We start from the raw sequence: 25,352 nt of genomic DNA on the forward strand, positions 1-25,352 counted from the left end.
TCTCCTCATTGATTTCTTTTCTTGAGGGCCTCACATATGCTAGGCAAGCGCCCTACTTCTAAGCTATACCCCCAGGTCTTATTATGTTTATTTTGAGACAGGATTTCACTAAGTTGCCCAGGCTGGCCTTGAACTTGGAATCCTCCTGTCTCAGTCTCCTGAATAGCTGATGGCATGCACCCTATATCTGGTTTCACCTCACTGATTTCTGCTCTTCATTTATCTTGCCTGAAATTCTGGGTTGGTCAAATCACTTATCTTCTATAAAATCTATGCTGTCTCTCCATTATATAATATAGATTCCTCATCTTGGTATTCCAGGGATACCTCTGTAATCTAACTTGAACCTACCTGCCCATACCCATTCTTCCTAAATCACTGTGCATCTGATGATTCAGTCATCAAACCTGCCTCTGCTTTCTGCACAGGATCTCCTGTTCAGGACTTTATTCTGTCTGATTTTGTTTTGTTTTGTTTTGTTTTGTTTTGGTACCGGGGATTGAACTGGGGGCCTTGCACAGGATACACAAGCATTCTACCACTGATCTACACTCCCCACCCCCAGTCCTTCTGTAAATTTTATTTTGAGACAAGGTCTCACTAAGTTGCCCATACTGGCCTGGAACTTGTAATCCTCCTGCCTCAGCCTCCCCACTTAATTGGGATTACAGGTGTGTGCACCACTGCACGGGCCTGGGCTGTTTGATCTGGTTTTCCTTATCGAAAAATTTCCCCATCTTCAAGGCCCAACTCAAAAGCCCTGAAGCTGTCCCCAGTCTTTGCATTCTGACCTTTTCTGCATCCCTCAGCAGTCATTGTGCCTGGAATGAACACAACTCATGCTGCTTCCCATTATTTCCAGGTGGATTGTAAATTTCCTCAGGGCAGGCACTTAATTCAGTACCTGGCACAGAGTTGGTGCTCAATAAATGTGCCGTAGTCCATAGACTCCCCTGCAGATAGTGCTCCATCGATCTGCGGAACGTTTTGCTCTCCTGGCAGCACTAATACTATCTTTAGATGCCGCCATGAATAGGGATGTGTGTCGACAGCCCAAGGAGCACCGGCCTTGATCGCGCATCTCCTCTGCCAGATACTTATTTCGCCTGTGTTCTCACCCGGTAAAAATGAGGACAGAGGGGCCTGAGCTTGATCCGAATGTCATTCAGTAACAACGCCACAGATACACGTGTTCTCAGGCTTTGGGGTTGGAGTTTTCTTCTGAACCGCCTGAAAAGCGGGAGGGCGCTTTTCCAGCTGCTCGGGATCCACCAAGACCCGCAACTTGTACCCACTGGACACTGCCGGTCGTGTCTCAGAGCTCCCTGCCTCCTCATCTCCCTTTCTAGAGGTGCCGCAATTATTCAGTTCTTTCGCTAAAAGAAGACAAAAGTCACTTTGGCGCCCCCTCTCCCCACCCAAGAGAACTCAGGGACTCTCTAACGCTTCTCTAGCCTGCATTTGGAACGGAATCCACAAGAGCGACGGCGCTTCAACTGCGCTTCTGGCGGCGGTCAGAAATTTGTTTGGCCCCTTACAATGTTTCCAAGGCAAGGTTCCACATTTGTGGCTGTCCCTGGCAGCCTCCCAGCCCGGGACTTGGGGCTCCACTCTGCATTGGCCAGAGCTCGGCGTGACGCGCTGGGAGGCGGGGCCTCATCAGCTGTTTGCGGGATGCCCAGAGCGGGCGTATTTTGGAAACAATACCGCGCGGTGCGCAGTGGCCTCCTCCTGCGCCCGCCCGCGCCCGCAGCCGCAGCCGCCCCTGCCAGCGCCTCCCGCCTCGTTCCAGAGCCCGGTGAGCGCCCGGGCTGCCGGGGGCTGGGCAGAGTTGGATCGCACCTCCTCGGGGAGGTGGGAGCCGAGTCGCGCTGCGCGTGGGGGGCCCGGGAAGGATTGGACTGTGGGCAACTCGGGTGACCATGAGGAACTGGGGCGCTGGGGTGCGGGAATGAGGTGCAGAACCCACATCTGGGTTCACTGCTCCAAGAGGGAATTTGGGGTTTGCATTTGGAACTCGAAGGAGTTGGGTCCAGGTGAGCAGGGGATCCTTGGGTGCCCTACTAAGTAGACCTGGGCGCCTAAGAACGACCAGCCTCTGGGTCTGACTTTAGGGTAGGGCAGGGAGTTGTGGGGCGTCCTACCTCCCTGCGGAGTCTGAAGGCTCCTCTTCTTAACAGCTGGGCTTTTCCCCTCCTTCCCAAACGAGTCTGGGCGCCAAGCCCCCAAGTGCTCGTCACGCTGGACCCTGGCGCAGAGCCCTGGCATCACGACTCGGAGGCCGAGACTCTCTCCTGGAGTCACCCAGGTGTGTGTGTGTGTGTGTGTGTGTGTGTGTGTGTGTGTGTGTGTATTCGTTTGTTCTGAGGACTTAGCTACTGTTGAGGCTCAGGGTGTCTGGCTACTGCCTTCTCCTAAGAGGAGGAGGAGTCTAAGTTCAGCATCCCTGTTCGAGCCCTTAGGCACTGGGATGGCTCCAACGGGGTTTAGTTCCCTTTGCTAGGAATAAAGCTTTTCCAGTGTTCTGAGGAAGTGCCCTCCTCCTACCAGTCTGGACATCATTACTTCAACTCAGGAAAGAGGTAGGAGAGGGGCTCTTTACTCTTTCCCAGTTTGCACTTGACCTTGCTAAGCACCCTTCTGGAGATTCCCATGGACAGGAGAGCCACCTGCAGTTCTTATGGAGAGTGGGAGGGGTCCCTGGGGGCTTGCGGAGTCACACCCTCTGGCTGCACCTCCCCCACTGTCCAGTCTAGGCATGGGTTGAACTTTGGGGCTTTGCTGGGAGGGGGAGGGGAGGTGACAGGCTTCAAAGGAAACACCAAGACAATGACTCTTGCTTGTGATTGGCTCTGGAGGGTCCCTTCTTAGGTTGGGATTGCCAGCCCTCAGAGAGGAGGTTGAAGGACAGGAGGGGAGCCCCTGCCAGGTGACAGCACTAGGTCCTTTCATCCGGGAATTTTGTTTCCTGTTACTGATAAACTGGACACCCACCACTCCCCACCCCCGCCCCCACCTTGGGAAACAATGTCCAAAGATGCCAGCTTTGTCATTCTAGCAGTCATGCCTCTAGGGAAGAGGACAGAGACAGGACCATAGATAGCTCAGGGACTAGATGGGGTAAAGGGAGACTTGGAACAAGCACCTTAGAGAGCTTGCACTTGGGAAAGGCAGGATTTCTGAATTCTACTGAGATTCCTTTAAGAACGTCACCAACTCATAGATCATTTAGCTTGTTCTTCAAAGGCAAGACAGGGGCGGGGGGCAGAACTCTAATATCGATTGACAAGGACAAGGACAAACTTGGTCTCACCACCTCTTAACATTCAGGTGGTTGCTGCTGACTGCCCTAAGGCCCCTAGTGGGCGTGTGCGAGAGATAGAGAGAGAAGGAGAGAGAGAGAGAGAGAGAGAGAGAGAGTGTAGGGCTATGTCTGAATTTCAAGCTGCTCAGTGGCAGACTTCCTTGAGCCATCAGGTGGAGCAAGAGGAACTTCTTTATCACCAAGAAACTCACATCAACAACCCAAATAGTGTAGGCAGCGAGTGAAGTCACAGAGTGAGGGCTGAATTTCACTTCCTTCTGTGAAACACGTTGCATCAATCTCAGGTTCAGTACAGGCAGGAATGGGAGGTTGTAGGGGATGAGGATTTGAAGTTGCAGAGACTAGTGAGTAGACTAAGCTTGGGGAGACAGGACAGTTTGACCGAGGCTGGACCCAACCTAGAGGACAACCTAGAGGTGGGCAGATGCCTCTCCTCTGTTCCAGGAGAGCTGGGAAGGCAGCTGCAGTGACTAACTTGAGTCTTTATCCCCTCTCCCAGGACACTCACCACACAGCAGAGCCTGTTTGTTGTGTTGTGCAAGCAGGGGGTGGAGACTTGTGGATGGGCAGTAGGGCGGGGCTTAGCAGGTTTGGAGGGAACCTGGCTGCCTCAGGATTGCTGGCTTTTGTTTTTGCTGCTGAGCTTGGAGCTCAACTCAGACTAAAATGAGAACTTAGAGGTTACTCTTTAGGGTAGTTGTGTGTGTGTGTTGTGAGCCCTATTTGTATGGTCAGTCATGGCCCCTTATATGCTCCCATAGTCACTTATAGAAACTAGTGTTACCTATGTTTTCCCATGCATTCTGCATGCTGGTAATACTTGATCCTATCTCTGCTATTGCTTACAACCCTCAGAGTCAAATTTTATGACCAGCCTAGGTCAGAAGTGTTTGGGGGAATGGTGACTCTGGCAGTCCCTAACATTGAAGCAGTTCACATGAAGGGGTGGGGGGTCACTCTTGGCAATGCTTTAATACCAGGGTTGTATGTCATCAATATCTGACCCAACTCCCTAAATAAGAAAGGGAAGCAGGAAAAGAAGAAGGGGAGGGAGCCCTTTCAGATGTGGACTGGATGGGGCAGCATCTCACATGCCTACCTTGCTCCCTGACAGGGGAGATGGAGCCGCCTCAGTGTGTGGAGGAACTGGAGGATGATGTGTTCCAACCAGAGGATGGGGAGCCAGGGACTCAGCCCGGGAGCTTGCTCTCTGCTGACCCCTTTGCCCAGAGCCAACTGGACTGCCCCTCAGCCGGCTTCAGCTCTTCCCTCTCACCCACTGCTGTGGCCCTGGGCTTCGACCCACCAGTCAGGAAGACAAGGCCACTCAGACCCTCAGCCCAGCCTCCCCAAGCCAGGGTGTCATGCTGCCTTGTGGAGTGACTGAAGAACCCCAGCGACTCTTTTACGGTAAGTACTTTTAGCCTCAGGGCTCCTCCCATAGAGATTGGGGGAAAAGAGGGGACTTTCCCTCCCCAAAGGTGGCCTCTGCTATTTCCTTCCCCAAATTGATGAGAGGGGGTTGTTGATTCCTCGACTTTCAACCTTCCATCTTGCTGCTTGTTATTGCTTCTCTCCTGTGTTCATGCCCCACCAAAAGCAAATTGCTTTGCCCTTTTTTTGGCTCTTTTGTGCTATCTCTTTTTATATCCTGTGCCACTGAGTGACAGTCTTTTATATCTTGATAGTGATTTACCTTCCCTAAAGTGGCTAATGTTGCCCTAGAGAAGGTTGGGAGATCTGTGATTTGCTGTTGACACACAAGGAAAAACCCAGCCAGTTCTGGTAGGGAAGGTTCTTGAGAAGGCAGAAGGTGGCCCCCAGTTGTCACTTGGGACTTTCTGTGCTTGGGAGGGGGACTGGAGAAAGAGGTTGGGCCTGCCTGGGCTCAATGCCAGCAGAGGGGCTGTTTCCAAGGCTAACTCAGACAAGACCCCTTCATTTGTGGGCCTAAATGGTTTGTTTTATGAGGACTGTGCCCTCCTCTGGCAAAAGGGCAGGATTACTATTCAGTCTTTTTTCTTCTTTTAGCACACTGGCTTGTGGAGGGAGGGTAAAGGTTCAGAGGCCATCCTGCTGTGTCTGCCCAAGCAGATTAAGGAGGCTCTGCAGTTATTCCCAGAGGGAGCTGCCCTGGCAAAGCAGTTCTGGAGGAAGCCTGAGAAGTCGGACCAGGCCAGTGACTGGGGAAGAGGGAGAAGAGGGAGGAGGCAGTTGGGCTGGCGCCCCTAGTGGAGGCTCTAGTGCCAGCACTTGGTGAGTGTTGTGCTCTGGCCTAGAGGGCTCTCCTGAGGCTGTTTCTAGAGAGGAACTTGGCTCTTCTATGGGCCTCAGGAGTTTTCTCTGACTCACTTTGTATCACCACCCAGTGCTTCAGGTGCTGAGCTGAGTTTCCTCTAGTATACTAAACAAATGAAGAAAAAAAGCAAAATACTTTTTGTTTTTTTGTTTCTCTCTGTATCTTGCTTTGCTCAGCCCAGGAACTCTGGAGAGCTGCTGCCTGTGCTTTTCCAGAGAAGAGCTTCAACCTGCTACTACATGACTAATAAATTGTGGTCAAGCATAGCTTGATAAATAAGGACAGAAGGTTGGCATGTTCACTCACACAGGTTACCACCCTGCCCTATGTCATGGCATTTACAGGGAGTGGAGAACTAAAGTGAAGACTGGGACCATTCCTTTTTCTTCTCCTGGCATCAACATATTGTGTGTGTGCATGCAGGGGATTGAACCAGGGCCTCCCACGTGCTAAGAACAGCTGAAATATACCCCCAGTCCCTGCATCACTTTTCTGTGCTTGGGCAGCAGGCAAGGCAGGCTGTCCAAGCTTGGCAGAGTGCCCTGATGAAGGCAGGCAGTTCTTCTCCATTCTCATCCTAGGGTTTACCCTCAGCCCAGGTCTTGGCCAGAAAAGGCAGGCCTGGGAAGGATGGGACAATGGTGGAGAATGCTGAGATGTGAGTCCTCTGTCTTTGCAGGCAATGCTGGCTACCGGCTTCCTCTCCCTGCCAGTTTCCCTGCAGGCTTGCCCCTCGGAGAGCAGCCCCCTGAAGGGCAGTGGCAACATCGAGCAGAGGTACAGATCGCCCGAAAACTTCAGTGCATTGCAGACCAGTTCCACCGGCTTCATATGCAGCAAGTAGGCATGGGGGCTCTGGCGAGGGGGGTTGAGTCTGCTGGGGCTTGGGCCAGTGCTTGCCTGTTCTCTTGTCAGCAACTTGGTCTCTGCCAGGCCTTGAGGATATGTTCCAGAGTTTTGGCCTTGACCATTGTCATTCCTATAAACTGGGTGGGCCTGACTGGATGAGCTCTCTTGCCCTCATCTCTGAGCTCCAAGTTGGTTATCTGCCTACTCCAGCTCTTGCATGCTCCATAAGAGAAGCAAGGTGCTTGTGATCCATTCCTGCCAATGGGATGGCTTTCTGCAGTGTGACTTGACAGACTATCTCTTCTCCAGGGAGTGTTGGGGGCTTGTCTCTTATAGACCCGAGGGAAAGATTTTCAGGGTGCTGCAGTAAAACTGGACTGTTGGGGGGGGTATGCCTGACTGAGGCACAGAGGGAAATGGCTAATCAGGCCAGGGGATGGGGCCTGAGTGGGGGAAAGCAGTGGAACCGGTTGAAACCTGACACTTTCCAGCTGGGGAGCCACTCCTCACTGTCTGTGTCTGGGAACCCAAGGCCTGGGACTCTGGAGAGTGTACCTCGGAGAGTCTCCCCAGACTGGCGGCCGGCCGGGCTCTCTGCCGTGTGCTTGGCCGGCAGCCTGGCACCAGCCCCGCCAGGGCGGAGCATCGCGTGTCAGCCGAGCATGTGGCAGAGTCCATCAACAAAGGCGGCGGCTGGCAGGCTCGTGCTGGAAGAGCCCTCCGTGCCATGAACTGGAGGCTGCCCTGCTCAGCAGCCACTGTCTGCACTGGGTCCGCAAGCACTTAACCCTTCCTCTCCAGTCTGGCTTTTGGGTGGCTGCCAAGACAGAGAGAGGAGCCCAAGGCTGGATCCCTGTTGGTACAGCCAATGCTGAAACAAAGCTACACTACCTGTAAATGAATACATTCCCTATCTCTGGGACTGTGTCCTTGTCCCAGAAGGCTGTGTGTGTGTGTTATGTGTGTATGTGTCTGTCTGTCTGTCTGTATGCCTGTGGCCGTGTGTCTGTCTGGAAATCAAGAAAATAAATCGCTACCATGACTGGGCAGATCCTGAGATTAGATGGGTAACTTCAGGTGATCAGAAGAATTATTGGTAGTAGTAAGTTTGACTTAAGGGCCAAACCATTGCCAGTAGCAGGGGGAAAAGGAATTAAGTTGGGTTTCCTGAGAACAGGCTATTGGGTGTTAGATGCCTTCTGCCAAGGAGTGCTGGTTTTTTTGTTTGTTTGTTTGTTTGGTTTGGTTTGGTACTAAGGATTGAACGCAGGTGCTCATCATGCTAAGCAGGCACTCTGTCTAAGGACCACCCCCACACCTTTTTTGGAGGAGTACTGGGGTACTGGGGATTGAATCCAGGCACACTGTACCACTGAGCTATACCCCCAGGTGTTTTGTTTGTTTGTTTGTTTGTTTGTTTGTTTGTTTGTTTGATACAAGGTCTTGCCAAGTTGCCCAGGATGACCTCAAATTTGGGAGGTCAGCCTCTGCCTCAAGAGTAGCTAGGATTTATAGGTGTGCATCATCATGCCCTGTTTCTACCCCTTCAAAAGTTTTTTTTGTTTTAAGATGGGGTCTTCCTAAGTTGCCTAGGCTAACTTTGAACTTGTGATCCTCCTGCTTCTGCCTCCTAAGTAGCTGGGATTACAGGTGTGCCAAGGAGTTCTGAGGGAAATTTGGGGCTAGACCTAGTATCGGTAGGTTATCTCAGCTCTTAGTGTTCAGGAAGCAAGGGCAGACCTGTGCTTAGATTATAAGGCAGCCTGGCTGCCTCCTCCGGCCCTAGCTCCAGTCCCTATTCCCTTCTTTGATTGTTTTGTGGAAACTTGGCTTAGAATTTCCCCTTCAGTCTATGTATGGACTCCCTCTGATTCTTGCTTTTAGTTTCTTGGCCTTCTTCCTGCCCATTCACTCCACCCTGGTTGTACAGGCCTACACAGCTGAACCTAGCTCACAGCATCTGGTCCTGGTACCAGTGCCAGTAGGAGGACATGGTGGCCTTGGGTCCCTAGCCTTAGCTAAAGGATATCTAGAAGGCAGCTCCTCTGATTCACAATAATCTGACCTCTCTCAACAGTTGTTTTCCAGAATATTCTCTCATCCACTGGTGAGCCTTGATAGCCTTAGGAGTGGGCTGGTAGGTCTCTCTTGCCCAGCTGGACCCAGGCAGGAAAAGGAGGCCCTTATCTTGAGGTCTGACCCTGCTCTTTGCTGGCATTGTTTCTTCCAACTGGAAGGGCTGCCTCTTTGAGGGCATAGGTCAGTTCTAGAAAGGGTGCTATCCTCTCAGCCAGAATCATCCCAGCTGGGGAGAAGGAAAAGTGGTGAAGAACTGCATGAGGGTTTCCCCTGCCCTGTACCTCACCTCACACTGGCTCTCAAGTTCCTCATATCCCTACTTCTATCTGTGGACTGATCTTGCCAGAAAGTCTGAGCCTCAAGGCTGGCCAGTAAGGCCTTTCTAGGCCAAAGACCTGGTTTCCCCAAATTTTCCAGTACAAAGAGATAGACTTTTGACCTCTCCAGGAGAATTCTCTCTAGTCCTCTTGCTTTTAACTCCCTCCTTCCCAGTAAGGTGGCGCCAGGGTGATTGCTACAGGCAGGTGGAGCACTAGCACTCTGGGACCTCTTAGCAGCTGGGCCCTTTTAAGTTAATCATTTTCTGAACTTGATTCTTGTGTAAACTGTGGTCTAATATTTCACATCTAGAAAGTATTGTTAATTACTCCTACATTTTGATCCTTTATCTTTTTTCCCTATTTCCTTTCCTCATTTTTGCAGGCAGAGACACTGAGGCACTGGGAAGGAAGTTGTTGAAGATTAACTCTCTAGGCTTCAGGTACAGAGTCAGAAGGCCCAGGTTTAAATAACAGCTCTGCTATCTACTAGCCATCCGGAAGTCCCTTGGCCTTGCCAAGCCAATTTCCTTTTCTGTGAATTAGAGCTAAAACCACAGAATTTTATTGAAGATTAAGTGAGAAAACACCCTATGAAAGTTCTGGGCACATAGTAGATGTCCTTGAATTGTTTGTTTCCTTCTGACTATAGTCCTGATCATCCCCCACATTTGTTCTTGTTGATTCACAATTCATTTCCCCCTCTACATGCGAAGCTGATCCCTGAGCAGAGCTGCCCTCCCTTAACACCACCACCTTCACCTGCCCTGTCCAGAGAAATCAGTGTCCAAGCCGCTTGGTTATGGACCTTGGTCTTATCCATTTCTCTTCTGAGAATGAGAGTTGTTCCCTATCATTGTGGACTGAATTTAAAGACCTGAGAGAGGTAGCGAGGAGGCTGAGGAGACCTGACCACCTTCTTTCCCCCCAGATCTGGGACGGTGTCCTGGGGCCAGATAGTGGCCATTGGACATCAGTCTTTTAGGAAGAGTGAGCTCCCCTATTTTGTCTCTGGTTACAGACCTCAGTTATTCTTTTTTGCCTGCACCAAGGGAAAACCCCCCTTGGAGATAGGGAGCAGAGGAAGGGAGCATGATGATGAGGAAGGTGGGCATTATGGCAAATTGAGTGTATCAACCTGATCCTAGATGTAACCGTTTCCAGATTCCCCAGGGTGTCAGTTTATGCATGCCATGTAACTTCTAGGCATATTTCCTGAGGAATGTTCTTCGTGGAAGGCTAGCCTGGTTTACCCAAGAGACCCACAAGCAAGAATCTAGAGGCAAAAATCAGAGTCAGTGGGTGCTCATTGTTAGACCTTAGGGTTTCTGAAGCAGCGAGAGAATTAGAGGCAATATATATGGAGGTCCACATTTTTCCAACCTTGCCACATATCCTGCTTCCTCTGGCTGCATCAGGAGGAAGGTTCCCCTATTTGTTCCTCTTGGGCTGATGGCTACAGCAAAGATCTCTGGAGTTCTGCTGACAGTTATGTACTTCCACCTGGGTTCTGGGAATGTGGCATCTGAGTGTTCTTGTGTTCATCCAGTTTTTGCATGGAAGATGGAAGCAGAGATTCACTTCCTAAGAGCTGACAGACTTCCCTGGCTAGAAAGTCTGAGCCTCAACTTCTTTCCATTCTCCATCCTGTGATCTCTAGCATGGGTCTAGAGAGAGACAGGAAATGATTTCTCTCCCTTTGGGAGAGTTTCCTGTCCCAGTGGCCCATCTTGAAATCTATGGTGATATTTCTGGGCAATGTTAAGAGGACAAGAACCCTCAATAAAGTAGCTGAGTTAGGTCAGTGAGTGAGTAAAACTACAAGAGGATTGGAATTATTCAGACTGGAAATGACTTTTTCACTTGGACCAGGAGTGACTCCATTCAGAAAAATCAGATTCGGAAATTCCCCAAATAGTAATTAGAGTTTTTGGAAAATGAAATCTGAGAAAACTTTCAGCCACTCAGTTGAAACCATCTTCAGTTGTGATATCACAGGAGGGATCCAGGATTTATAGGCAGAGCTAGATCTGGGCTAAAATCCCAGTTCTGCCACTTAAACATTCTGTCTTCACAGGCAAATCACTTAACTCCTTCAAACCTTGGGTGCCAACAATTACCTTGCAACGTTGCTGTGAAAGGTCTTTTGGAATTGTAATGCAAATGACTGGGGCTGGGGATGTAGCTCATTTGGTAGAGCACCTGCCTAAGTATGTGTGGGAGCCTGGGTTCAATCCCCAGCACTTCAAGGAATAACAGCAACAACAAACTAGTAAAGAATGGACAAGTTGACCACTTGGAATTATGTTAAAAGATGAGTTTGGGATTTTACTTGGACCCGACTTTATAGTTCTTGGAAACTGTCTTGGATGTTGTTACCCAAGTTGGTGTTTGCATGGTTCATTAACTGACAGCATCTCTACCTAGCAGCCTTCATTCTTTGTTCAGGGAGCCCTGACTGGATGTTCTTCATGTTGGTAAGTGATTTTATGGGGCTGAGACCATGGCTAAGGAGGTTGCTGGGGCTCGAGATGGGACAGTCTGGACTGGAGCCCAAAAGATTTGTCTTAGAATAAGAAGTTCCCTTAGGAAACCAGCCTCAGGAGTGTGAGGTCTACCCTGGGTCGTGCCAAGGTACAGTGAAGCTGGGGCAGGGTATGGAGAGCGGGCCTGCGTGAGAGCTGCTGCTGGGGCTTGGGGGCCCTGTTTGCTCTGTGGCTGGCTCTGTTTATATCACTCGCTATATTTAGCGTCTGAGTCATCAGCGTGGCAGACTAGAGGCTGAGTTCCCCACACATTCTGCACCTGACTGTTCTCCCTTCCAGGAGAAAGGCCTTATAGTTCCGGACAGTTCATCCGTCTCTGCCCACCAGGGCAGACCATGGCATTGCGAGTTGGCTTTTTTTTTTTTTTTTTTTTTTTTTTGTAGGAGGAGGGGATTGGGGAAAGCACAAAGAAGAATAAAGAAGAGTATCTGGTTTGCTTTTTGATCCATGTCTGGCAGCCAAGAGGTCATGTTCCATGACCAGCACAAGAACAGTCAGCCTGTGTGCTGAGGGGAGGTTCCAACCTTTATCTGCACCAGTTTGCCTTGTCCTGTCTAGTGAACTGACCCTAGATAGAATGAGAACAGCCAGCTGCCAAGGCTCCAAGTTGGTAGTCAACTTGCCCTCCTCTTTGACCAGGGCATGCAACAATGCTTCTCCTGAGCTCTTATTTCTCCTGAAGTTGCCCAATCTTCTGATAGTGCTGCTCTGAGATTGAGGGAAACCGAAACACAAGGCTGTACTTGGGAGAACTGGATAAGGGTCTCAATACTTCCTACATCCAAACTATGGAGGTCCAAAACAAGGGTCTAGGGACCAGGGTGATGTCACATAGCCCTGTCCCCCAATCCTTCCCTCAGCCCCCAGTAGCTGGAACCAGTCCTCTCCAGTGATGTTTGAGAAAGGCCTGCTGTCTCCAACTAGAACAGGGGCCCCAGGCTGGCCTTTCTTCCTTGGAGAAATGATTGGCATTGCGATGGTGGCTTCAATACCTTGTTAGCACTGCTGGCTGGGCTGAGGAAGCTCTTGGCAAGGAGTAGATTTTTTTTTTTCTTTTCCTTTTCACCACATTGCCAGGTACTTGGGTGTCTAGGTCAGAGGCAGTCTGGAGCAGAGTGCCCATTGGGCCCACAGGTTGCCCCCTGGTTGTCAGAAGTCCTGGTTCAGCATGGCAGCCTGGGATTCAGAGCCTAATTGCCTCTGGCTACTGTGGCCATTCTGAGTGGTAAGTCCTGGATCTCCCTTCTCTTTGGAAGGTGGTGCTCTTGGCACTGGCCCTGTGAGCAGAGTGTGTCCAGGGAAGTGCTTGGCAAGGTGAAGTGGGTGCCAGGTTTTCCTTGAGCTCACCAGGGAAAGGCACTCTGCCCAGGGCCTCACTTAATATTTTCTCTGTAATCACCAGAGCAACTTTGTACTTCTAGACCCCATTATTCCTATTTTATAGGAAACTGAAGCTCAGAGAAGTGAAGTAATATGCCTAAGTTACACTGTAAGTCACTGAGCCAGGAGCCATACAGATTTGATTGATTCTAAAACCATGATCTTCCCACCTCTCCGTACCTACTTCTCAGCCAATTGTGCCAGGAAGCAAGAATACAATGGAGCTCTCATTTATTGCCCCAAGCTGTCCTCCCTCATATGATACCTAGTTCTGTGTTCTTGCTTTCCTCCCCATCTGATTGTAAAATAATTGAGAACGAGATTTATATCTGAATTATCTGTATCCCTCATAGCTCTTAGCTCAGTTGGGTGCTTGATCAAAGCCTGCTAGACTGAACAAAAACATCTTCCCAACTTCTCCCAAGTGGAATTTTCCCAGAGTTGCCCTTATCCTGTTCCTGTTGTCAGCTGCAAGGCTCTTTCCTTCAGCCTTGGCCTGGAGGGGTTTAGGGTATGACAGGGGAAAGGGAAGGGGTAGGAAAACTTGACTTCATAGAGTGTGGATCCCCCTGTGAAGGAGAGTATGTCCAGTTCTGCATTTTGAAGAAAATGAGGGTGGTTTCAGAACACAGTCTGGAGTTCTGATTTCACACCAGTCTTGCTTTATTTCTGTTTGATCTTCAGCTAGCTCTGCCTCGGAAAGCTTTATTTTTTATGGTCTACAGCATCCTTTCTAAATAGTTAATGGTCTGTAAAGGATGTCTTTAAACATACCAGGGGGAGCAATTCAGGAATGATTCTCCTTGAAAAGGTAATACTGTATTCATGATGTGAATAAATAACTGTAGTATTTTAGTGAAAGAGCATGGTTTTAGAGTCGGAAATCAGGGGTTTGAATAACCTACCTAACCCATGTGGGGTAATTTTTGAGCCTTTGCTTATCCATCTGTAAAATGGGGTCAATACTACCTGCCCTTCCTATGACCCAGATCCTTGTGGGGATCAAATGAGAACATAGGAAACACTCTGTCCTAAGATGGTATAAATTGCTGTTTGATAAATTTGCATTTTGTTTGTTAGGTCCTTTTAAAGCTGTGTGCAGCTTGGATGTGCTTTTTCCTCTAATTCGTTGGGTGACTTAGCTCTGCTGGAGCATCTGGAACACGGTGACACATGAAGCCCCCAGAGGGTGTGAATTGGATCTGAATGGGAGAGGCAGAGAAGATTCTTATCCAGAGCAGCCCAGGGTCATGCTTTGTGCTAAGTGCACAGGCTGTGTGGGATGAACAGAGGTTGATTTGTGTAGTCCAACCTTGTCAGATACCATAGCCAGCTTTCTCCCCTTCAACCCCCGACATCCTTTTACTAGAGGGCCTCTACCAGGCGAGAGGCCATGGCTATCACATAAAGTTCATCTTTTGACCTGGTCAGACATCAGTTGTTCCTGGCCTCACACAAGTTGGTTATCCTGCAGGGCCAACTCTTCTGCAGTCAGTGCAGCATGTACTTTGTTGAGTACCTACTACATGCCCTCCATGTTCCCTCTAAATGGGGTGAAAGATGGAGCGTTCGGTTGTAATGCTTGGCACAGAGTGGGGATTTAAACACTTGTCAATGGATGCCTACAACCCCTGACTGCAGCAGGAAAGTGAAACTGAGCCAGAGAAGACCTGTGGGTCTTTGGTACCTGCTCAGGTTTTCTCAGCTGAGGATAACACACTTTGTATGTTTGTGGTACTGGAGATGGAACTCAGGACCTCTCACATGCTAGACAAGCAACATCCCCATCCCTTTTTTATTTTGAGACAGGGTCTCGCTAAGTTTCCCAGGCTGACCTCCAACTTGGAGTGCTCCTGCTTCAGTCTCTGGGGTAGTTGAGATTGCAGGTGTGCACCATCACACCTGGCTTGAGGAGAACTATTTTAACCCCCATGATAAGGCTTCTTTCCTGGGACATTCTTTATATTCTTTCCCTCTATGCCTTGGTCTTGGGCTCTGTATGATTTGTGAGGACTCTGAGGAAGTTTTCTGTCTCCTGTGCTCAACCTGCTGCCTCTGAGCCACCCTGACTGGGAACCCTCTTCTGTGAGGGGTACTCATGCTGATTTGGAAGAGTCAGAACTTCTCCACGTGTTTGTTCTCATTGATCTCAGATTGTGTGCTAGGCTATGCCAGGTACCCAAGAGTCAGAGACCGGGCTTACTCTTTCCTGGTTCCCTTTTCGTTTTCCCTTCTCCTCCGCGAACTCCTCTGGAAAGACTCATTCTGGTGTTTTGGTATCTTTGTATCCTTCATCCTGTTAGGCTGATTTCCTTCCTCCTTACTGTTTTTCTCTCTGGCCTCCCTTCAAATCCTTTTTCTTTCTTTTCTAGTCAGGTTCTTTTGTTCAACTTTTAGAAAATATTTATTTTTGTTGTTTGTCATCAGGGCATTCTTTGATTCTTTTGGTGTGAGTCAGCTTGGTTTCCTTTTGGGGGCTGCCCTGAGGCAGGAGAGAGTCAAGAGGGGTATGCACTTCATTGCTTATGCCCAGGGAGGCTCCTGGGCCTGTGGATGGGTTCCCAGCCCTCCCCCGCTGGTCTCCAGGCCCACCCAGGCCCGACCAGGCCAATAGGATCCATTCATTGGCACTCTGCATTGTAATCCTGAAGGTAATCATGATGACAAATTCCTTAGGGTTGGAAAACACCTCAGTGGTTTCCAAAAGCCTGACTGTGGCCTGGCTGGCAAAGCCACCTCCGTGTAGGACTCAGATCCAGCTTTGTCACCAGAACAAGGCATTACTTTGCTGGAAAGATTTGAAAGGGACTGAAGAAGATGCTCAATTATGAAATGTTTTCTTCTAGGCTGTAGGATCATGAGCAATTTTATCTCCCTTTCTAGTTTTCTGTATTTTCCAGTTTTTCTACCATCAGCATGTATTTCTTTTATGAATTAAAATGTGCAATAAATGTTACTTCTGTTTTGCTTTGTTTTTTTTTTTTTTAATTTTTAAATCTTTTTGGCACTGGAGATTGAACCCAGGGTCACTTTACTACTGAGGTACATCCCCAGCTCTTTGTATTTTTTATTTTGAGACAGGGTCTCACTAAGTTGCTGAGAGTCTCTTGCTAATTTGGCCAGGCTGACCTCAAACTTATGATCCTCCTGCCTGCAGAGTTCCTGGGATTACAGATGTGTGCCACCATACCTGATATTATTTCTGATTTTTAAAATGTCACTCAGGGAGTTTGTTCAATGTCCAAATTCCTGGGCCCCTTTCCTGGAGATTCTAACCCTAGTGATCTGGGTGGGGCCTTCAATAGCACCTCAGCTGATTTTGTGATAGTTGAGTTTGGAAACCATGAATCTTACAGAATACCTGCATTTTCCTTCTGAGTCAAGTGAGTTCTCACAAATAAGTCAGTGGGAGATCCCAACCTAAAGCCAGGTTCCCTGATTCCTTGCCTGAGGATCTAGCCAGTACCCATAGTGACTTCCTCCAGTTCCTGAGTTCTGAGGATTGTCAACAGGTAGAGATGTGGAAGCAAGGTCTTCCCAAAGGCTGGCCTGTGTGCCCAGTTCCTATATCTCTGCCTTCTAGTGTCCCCACAAACCTCAGCCTACTGTCTGACATTACTTACTGGCCCACAGTTGCTTCTGGGTCTCTAAACACCTTCAAACAATGGAGGTGAGGGTTGACTTGTCTCATTCCCAGAGACCTCGAGACCTAGGAAGTTACCTAGTTAGCAGGTGGCCTCCATTAGTGGAATATGGGAGAAACTGAGGCACATAGAGATGGGATTTGTCCAAATCTCTTTCCCTTGGCTATTCTGCTGTTTTGAGATGATCCAGTGAAGGAAAGGATAGAGGTCTTAAATAGATGGTAGTACCTGGAGCAGAGTGATAATAGGTAGGGATATTGCTCTCGGGATGGATGGTCTGGATTCAGTCCTGTCCCTGCCACTTACTAGGTATGGGGTGTTTAAGTTATGTCTCTGGTTATCTCATCTGTAATGGCTGGTAATATATATCAATTTCATCAGGTCTTGATAGGACCAGATGTGTACAGAGAGGAGTATTTCTCATACTATAGTGTGCCTGAGAATACGTGGGGGTCTTGTTAAAAATGCACATACTGATTCAGTGGGCCCGCGTTTCTAGTCAGCTTCCAGATATTGCCAAGGCTGCTGGCCCATGGACCGTAGACCACTTCCCCGCACTGCCCCGGTACTGGGGACTGAGCCTAGAGTGCTCTGTCACCGAGCTATACCTCCAGTGCTTTTCTGTTTTTTATTCTGAGACAGTCTTGCTAAATTCTAAGGCTGGTCTTGAATTTGGAATCCTTCTGCCTCAGCCTCCTGAGTCACAGGCTCACCATGGCTGATGATGAACCACACTTTGGGAAGCAAGGATGACTCAGTGCAAAGCCTGGCATATAGTCCATGACACTGTTACAGTTACAGTCATGGTTGCCCTTGCCACTCGGCCTTTTCAGACAGGCACCTGAGGAGTGAGAATGCCAGCAGACTGGCCTCTCCAGGGAGCTCTCTTTTCCTGGATTCTCCTTCTGTTCCACCACATGACCTTTGCACCTGTCCTGGGCAGCAGCTGGGGAGGGGTTGCAGGAGGAGGGGTCGTCTGGCCAGCTGCTGCAGTCCCGAGTTCCAGGTTTGCAGCTGAGTCCATTTTTACGCTGCTTTACTCTAACCAGATTTGGTTAAGCCGGGTGTGTTTCCTCTTTTTACTCATCTTTGTTTACAAAACACGAGGAAGCCATCAGTCTCCCAGCCGCCTGCCAGGCCTCTCTGTGGCACACCCCACTTCCCTTCCCCTGTGAGCAGGCACTGTGCCTCCACTTGCTGGATCGTTTTCTAGTGTCTTTTCAGCAGGGGAAAGAGGAATGTTCTTGCCGTGGATGTGGGGTGTTCTGTGTTCACCTGGGTTGTCAGAGCCCTGAGGTTAGCCTCAGGGGACACCACTTTTATCTGTGGCTGAGCAGAAGGGAAGGGGAACCTCTGCATGGTTCCCTGGGGAAAGGTCAGGGAGGCTGGGACTGGACATAACCTCAGACTCTGGGAGTCTAGGAAACTTGGGTTCACATTTCAGTTATTTCACTGGCTTCTTCTATCCTTTTCCCATCTGACCAGAAGTTGCCTGGTGGGGAACCAGGGTAGCTGTGGCTAAAGATTGTCTAAGGGAGGGCTCCAGCTCCCCTGGACACATCACATAAACTTGCTTGCAGACTGGGTCATCGAAGGAATCCAAGGCTGGCCTGTGCTGGCCCCTTTCTGCACACTAGGTTTTTATTCCCCTGTCCACTGAGAACCCTGTGGAGAGGCCCCAGCCCAGTCCTCCTCCCCTAGTAGACAAGAAGAGAACAAAGACTGCCTCTTCCAGCACCCCCTCATCCCCTCCGGGCCTCTGCTGGCCCCTGGGAAGTGGTACCTGTTTGGGTAGCACACTAAGCACAAACCTGTGAGCCACTGACCCTTGAACTTTGCTCCCAGCTTCTCAGCCTGACAGTAGGACCTGGGATAACCTCCAGAGCGTGGTGTGCATTCTTTGTTTTTGTTTTGTTTTCAAGCATGTTCTTGCTTAATGTTTAATTGGCTCCAGTCAGTAGGAAGGCGCTCCAAGAGGGATTATTTATGGCTTACTGTCAAGAGCAGCTATAAAAAGGGCAGCACGGAGCTGGAGATGCTGGGAAGGGGGAGAGGGCGGACGCGCAAGTGTGTGTGTCTGTGTGTGTGTCTGTGTGTGTGCGTGTTTGCACTGGATGAAATCAGATTTTTGCTGCCTCAGCAGTGTGGTTTAAATTGAAGATTAACCCTTTGACCTTCACAGTGTCAAATCACTTGCAGATGGAGGCTCCCCCTTCTTTCTCCCCTTGTTCTCTGTTACTTTAGAGTAGGGGGAGGGGGGACTTCTTCTCTTTCTCTCTGAAGCAAGTTTGTTGTTCATGCAGCTGAGGTTTGGGGGGCTCAGGAGCCAATCTGATTAAAAGCAGCACTTGGCTAAACTCTGGAAAATCCTGCGAGCAGGGGAAAAAGTCTAATCCTCTCATGCACGGTGCACATAGAACCAGTCTTTTCTTTTGAATGTTAAAACTGTAATTGTTTTTGGAGAACCCAACCATCTCCTCCTCATCCCCTGTCTGTTGCCTGCCCACCCCCCCAGCTCCCCCCAGTTTGCTGGACTGTTGGGATTAAAGTGCGGCCCTGAGGCATGGAGATTTGAACTTTTATTGGAAATGGTCTAGGTGGTGTTTGGCAGTTATGGTGATTTTTTTTTTTTTTCTCTTTCAGCACCAGCAGAACCGAAATCGTGTGTGGTGGCAGATTCTCCTCTTCCTGCACAACCTGGCTTTAAATGGAGATGAGAACAGGGATGGGGCAGGTCCTAGGTGAGGCTGGGCTGCCTGCTTCACTTGGGGCACCAGGAACGCAGTCTGGAGTTGTCCAGGAGGACCAACACTGTGTCTTGGGAAGTCGTTTTTGTTATTTTTAAGTTTTTCCTTTGTGTGTACATATGACATACCCCATCCGGACCTTCTTTCCCTGTTCAGGGACTTGACCTTGAATTGGGGACTTTGTCAAACACTGTTGATGGAGAGGCTCATGGGTCTGTGATGCTGGGAACTCCCAAGGGCTCTGACAAGTAGGTTCTTCAGTCAGAGCTGTCAAAGATGACCAGTTAGTGATATTCTCCAGGAAGTGGACTATAGTTATTCTACAGAAACTCAGTTAAGAAATAGGAGACTGGATTAGACCTCCAGTCCCACCAAACCTATCATCCTCCCATCATGCAAGAGGGGCCTTGATCCTCATGGTCATACTGCTCTAACCAAACAGGGCCTTGGCCAGAACCTTTCCAGCTACAGATGGCAGCATCACTAGGCCGGTCAGCCAGCTCCACATCTGGGTTCTTATTGGGCCCAACCAGTGCCCACCCTGAGGGCTCAGGGATTCTTACCCCAGAACTGTCACCTCCAGCCAACTCAGGGAGGGCTGGGCTTCTCCAAGGACCCCTCGAAAGTGCTGCAGAATGAACCAAGCATTCCGGTAGACCTCAAATCTGATTTAATCCCACTTGGAGGCTCTGGGATTGGTCTAAGGCACAGAAGCACTGCTACTTCTGCTGCCTGGGACCAACTGGGTGTCAGCCACAGATAGGCCCGGCAGCCAGTCAACTTGCTATGCCCAGCAGCCTGTGCCTTTGTCAACTCTGTTTTCCAAAGATCCTGCCAACTGGACTGCATTCCACCCAATATCAGCACTGTGGCACAAAAAGGGGCAGGTTTGCAGTGGGGCTAGGAAATGTGGCAGCCATCCCACAGATAAAAGTCAGCCCCAGAGGCCCCAGACCCCTTGGTTTCCTTGGAAACGACATACCTCCTCCCCCTCACCCCCATTCCTTTTTCACACCTAGTGGGATAGAGGAAAAAGCCAGAACAAGGGGCTTTGTCAGCTGAAAAGTGACTTTTAGAGTCATAGACAGTGATCAGAGTGTGGAACCATCAAAGCTGGGTACACATTTCCTGTCTTCCTTCAGCTTCCAGCCAAGCCAGGAGGGCAAGCTCTGGAACTCAGCAGGATCACAGCTGCCTCTGAACTTCTTCCCTTCTCTCCCTGCTGTGGCACTAATGGAGGGAATTTAAAGCAGCTGGTCTGGCAGCTTTGATATCAGACACAGGGAATCTGTTAACCAGACACTTAGAAATTAAATTATAATTTTTGCATATGTAAGAAAAGACAACATTGGTGCTAAAGATAAAGCAAGGCCCAAAGAAAGGATGACTTCCCCCGGGCATAGAAGATCCTGGGACAACTCAAGGATACTGGAGGAGTCCAAAGTAGACTCTTGAATCCGAACAAGCCCAAGCTCCTCTAGTTCTGCAGAGAAGAGATCTTCAGTACTGTTGAAGGACAACTGATCTTCTGGATGTACAGTTGGGCAAGTTGTTCACTGTGCAAGGGCACCTGCAGAGGGAGCTAATGGAGGCTGAAATCCAGCCGTTACTCTGCTCTCTAACCTGTGTGCTCTGATGTGGGGCTGCATCTGCTCAGAGTTAGGGGTGCCCTTCCTATTTGCACAAAGGTACCGGATGCACTCACAGTGGTCCTGAGAGGGACCTCCTGACGGTGCGTGTAAGCCTCTCTTCTGTTCTGCTCAGACGATCTGGAGATATTACCTCTTCTTGGCCAGAATCATTTTCTCAGGGTCTGTACCATGGTGTGTCTGCTAAGAAGATGGGTTCCTGCTTACAGAAGCCCAGGGAATGGGTAAGAAGACTGGCTCTGGGACAGGCTGGCCATTGTGAAATCTAGCCTTCACTGCATGTCTCCATACTGTTTTGTGACATGTATAGGACATACGTTGTTTTCCCCTCCTGGATCAAGGCTGTGACAGTCAGGCTGCTGGTGTATGCTTGAGTGGTACACACACACACAGGATTATTTACACCAGCCACTTTTAACCCCTCTTGGCAGACTTTCCACCTGAGCTGAGAGAAACAGTGGGCTTGACCTTGGTGTTGAGGCCAGACCATCGGCTTCAGACTTTGCCAGGTCCAGGCTGGATGCCTGTTGGCCTGTCCTGAGAACTGAGTGCAGTTTGACAAGTCCACCTAAACTGATTAAGCCAGGTGGCAGCTGGTCTCACTGTACCATCTCCATCTTAAGCCAAGCCAGGAACACCCTCACTATCTTAGGCCAGGCAGGGCAAAATTTAAACCCCCTTTTATTTCCCCTGCCTCTCAAAAAAATCCCAAACCAGAATGGGGATGTGACTCAGTGAGATGGAGGCCCTGAGTTAGGTCCCCAGCACCGAAGAAGAAAATAAATAAATAAATAAATAAATAAATAAATAAATAAAATATATCTATACACACGCACACCCACACGCACACGCACACACACACACACATACCTCCAGAAGGGACCCAGCAATGCAGCCCCAGGAGGGAGAGGTTCCTCCTGGCTGACTGGTTTAATGGACCTAGTAATCCAGGCTGGCCTCTTTCCCTCTCCTAGTGAATTGACTTTATATTCCCCAAGTCCAGCCTCAGGAGATGCCCCTTGCCTGGGCCCCTCCGACTCCATCCCCCACCCCAGGAGCCTGGCTTTCTCTAGTGAGGGGGTGGAGATTCAAATTTAGAGGGAGGGAGAGTCTGACCTGGGTCCTGACCTGTAACCAGCTGAAGGCCAGTGGGGCTTTTGTGGAGTGCTGAAGGTGGGGGTGGGAGAGGGACTGGAAACCTTCTGAGTGTGGAAATGCCCTGGAGGAAGGGAAGTCTGATGTTCAGGGTCCAAACAGCCCCTCTAATTCAGAACCCCATAGGAATTTCTAGAAGGCAGTATACAGATAGGGATGGGGGAGGCCAGACACTAACTCCCGGGGTGAGGTTGCAGGACTCAGCCTGGATTGCCTTGCCTGCTTCAAAGATTGGGCTGCCGCAGAGCTGCCCGTTGTGGCTTTTCTTGCTCAATCTGAGGTGGAAAGATCACCTGTCAGTGACCTCCTTCGCCCCCCAGGGGAGTGGGTTGGTGCCCAGAGCTACGCAACAGGCTTATTTGGAGGGTTGACTTGTCTTGTTGCCCCTGGCATTTCAGCTGGTGCCTGGGCATGACAGGGAGCGGGTTATTTAGGATGATCCAGCCAGGGACCCTGTCAGCCCAAAGCTTTCAAGAAAACGAAGCCACTGTCACTCTCCGGCCAGCAAGGAGCATACTACCCCAATGAGAGCTTTTCTGGGGGCTTGATGGGGAGATGGGGAAGGGAGACTACAGAGTAGCAGAAGACCTGTCACCGCAGCTCTGCTGGGCTTCTGCAGATTAGTGCTACTGCAGCCAGCCCTGGTTGGAGAAAGCTGCAGGGTCTCTCTGTGTGAAGATGAGGACCCTTAGAGGCAGGCCATTCTGACCAGACACCCTGGCAGGAAGGGGTTAACCCATTAGCCTTCCAAGCTCCCTGGAATTACCATGGGGACTGAGCCTTGAGGGAACAGCGGAGAAAGCTGAGCTCCGCAATACCTGGGCCAGCCTCCTCCAAAGGTGCTGTGCATATGTTGGGCCCTGGCTGGACCCTCTCAGTGTGCAGATGAAGTGCCTTTCCCTGATCTGAGAGCATTGCCTAGGGGTCCACCCCATCCCTGGATCCACAGGGACTGTTGGGGAGACCCAGTGAGATGTAGCATTTTATTCATGCCCAGGTAGTTGCCCTGGGATCTGGGCATTCTACCCTGGGGAAGGGAAAAGAAAGGGCATCCTGTTATTTTTTAACCTGTACAGAGCATCTGACTTTCTGTTCTTCACATGCATATATGTGTATGTGTGTATATCTTTTTCCCCCATCAATTGGTACAATTTTTAATAAAACCATTTAAAGCAAGGCTGGTCTTTCTTTTTTGAGATGTGATAAGATGCAAGGGGATGCCAGGTGTGGTGGCGCATGCCTGTAATCCCAGAGACTCAGGAGACTGAGGCAGAAGGATCACAAATTCAAAGCCAGCCTTAGCAACTTAGTGATGCCCTGTCTCAAAAAAAGGAGGGGGTGCTGGGTATATGGCTTAGTGGTTAAGCACCTCTGGGTTCAATCCCTGGTACTCTCCCCCGCAAAATGCAAGGGGATCATTGGAGAATTAAAGACTACTGACTGATTTCTCAACTGCATCCTGAGTTACCCAAAGACTCTGGGTTTTTGTCATGACTTCCTTTTCCCTTTTGGAATTGAGAAGAGCAAAGTCTGACTGCACAGAAAGCAGCACTACAGAGACCCCATAAGATGGAAACAGGCAGCTTTCATCAAACCTGTATTTGGATCCCGGTTGGGTTCCAGCCTCCACCAGCTGAATGATCTTGGGCAAATTGTAACCTCTGGGCCTTCAGTTCTTCCATGTGTAAAATCCAGCTGTGCCTGCCTTGCAGGATTAAAGGGGATGTGTCAAAGGATCTGCCCACTGCTGGCACTCAACAACGGCAGCCTCAATGGTGGAAAGGACCTCCAGCACCCTTTCCATGCCCACCTACCCTCCTTCAAACTGAGCTTTGGTTTCCCTTTCTCCATGTAGCATCTCAGATGTAGGGGACTTCCTGGCTTGCATTTCTCTGTGGATTAACAAAGTGTGTGCTCAAAAGGACAATTTAAAGCTCTTGACAGAGTTCTATAAATCCTTGGGAAAAAGTATTCCTGGTCCTATCAGCAGTAGGCTGTGAGCAAGAGGGCCATTCTAGGACTCCAGCTCCTACCTCCACAGATGGTTGCAGCCTGGATCATATTGTCTAACCTCTTGTTTTACAGATGAGTAAACTGAGGCCCAGGAAAGCATTGTAATTTTTTGTCTGTGCTATTTATTTATTGATACCGGGGATAGAACCCAAGGCCTCGGGTATGTTAGGCATGCACTCTACCACTGAGCTATCTACCCAGTCATATTTGATCTCTATTTATTTTATTTTTTGGCAGTGCTTAGGATTGATCCCATGACCGCATGTATGATAGGCAAATGCTCTACTGCTGAACTACACCCCTAACCCTGGACTCTAAATAGCTGAGTCAGTCAGGGGGCTGTGGCACAGCCTGTAATATCAGCTTTTCTGGAAACTGAGGCAGGAGGATCACAAATTCCAGGCCAGCTCGGGAAACCTAGTGAGACCCTATCTCAAAATAAAAAATAAAAAGGTTGGGATATAGCTCAGTGGTAGAGAGCCCCTGGGATCAATCCCCAGTACCCCAATCAATCAATAGTTAACTTAGGCTGAGGGTTCTCAGCCCATCCATCTGTGCAATTTGGAAATTGCACTGCTCTTGCTCAGCTCTTTGAGGAAGCCAAACTTGTCTATTTTTAATGCCAAATAACTGCCTCTTCTCCTGTAAAACATGGCACATCTAGTCACTCTATATTTGGATAGTGAGGTTTGTTTTTACTGGAGTGTGGCAGAAGTGGGGCCTGGTGCCACATCCGGATGTTATTCTGTGTTTCACATGCTGGGTTGTAGTTGGGTCCATTGAGCAGCTCCTCCTAGGTACACAGGACATCAGTAGGTGACTGGGTGATGGTCAGGTCTTTAATACATCTGTTCCTACTTTAAGTAGCAACCTGAGAACTCACCCTTGTCCCACCCTTTCTCCCTTCCTTTCTCTGACCCCTCCAGAGGAAGCACAGTGTGGAAGTGAGGGCATAGTGGCCCAAGTTTGAACCAGACTGTGCTGCTCCCCAGTTGTGTGGCATTGGACAGGTCACATAATTTTCCTGTGCCTTGGTTTCTTCCACTGTGACGTAAGAGGACCTAGACATAGGGTCATTATGAGGGTTAAATATGTGAACTAAGTTTTCAATAAATGTTGGTTATTAATAATATTACTTTTATTATTGTTTGTAAGCAATAAGCAATGAATCAATAGGTTGTGACTATTCTTACTTGGAAATGTCTCTAGCACCTATCTTCCCTCTTCTCTACCGCATTGACATTTTTTTTTTTTTTTTTTTTTTTGTACTAGGGATGGAACACTAGTGCTCTAACACTGAACTACATGCCCAACCCTGTTTATTTTTATTTCAAGACAGGGTCTTGCTA

At 49.3% G+C, this 25,352-nt stretch overlaps 1 protein-coding gene across 1 annotated transcript; it reads left to right on the top strand.

Annotated features, from left to right (window-relative positions):
* Positions 1-1,674: 1,674 nt before the first annotated feature.
* On the top strand, positions 1,675-23,195 carry Bmf (Bcl2 modifying factor). The gene is given in 7 exon segments (XM_047534103.1): positions 1,675-1,798; positions 2,181-2,225; positions 2,228-2,308; positions 4,440-4,571; positions 4,574-4,735; positions 6,304-6,464; positions 19,083-23,195. Coding segments are annotated over 7 exon segments (807 nt in total). The 3' UTR covers positions 19,185-23,195.
* The last annotated feature ends 2,157 nt before the right edge of the window (positions 23,196-25,352 follow it).

The sequence above is a fragment of the Sciurus carolinensis genome, chromosome 2 (assembly GCF_902686445.1).
Source record: "Sciurus carolinensis chromosome 2, mSciCar1.2, whole genome shotgun sequence".
Lineage (NCBI taxonomy): Eukaryota > Metazoa > Chordata > Mammalia > Rodentia > Sciuridae > Sciurus > Sciurus carolinensis.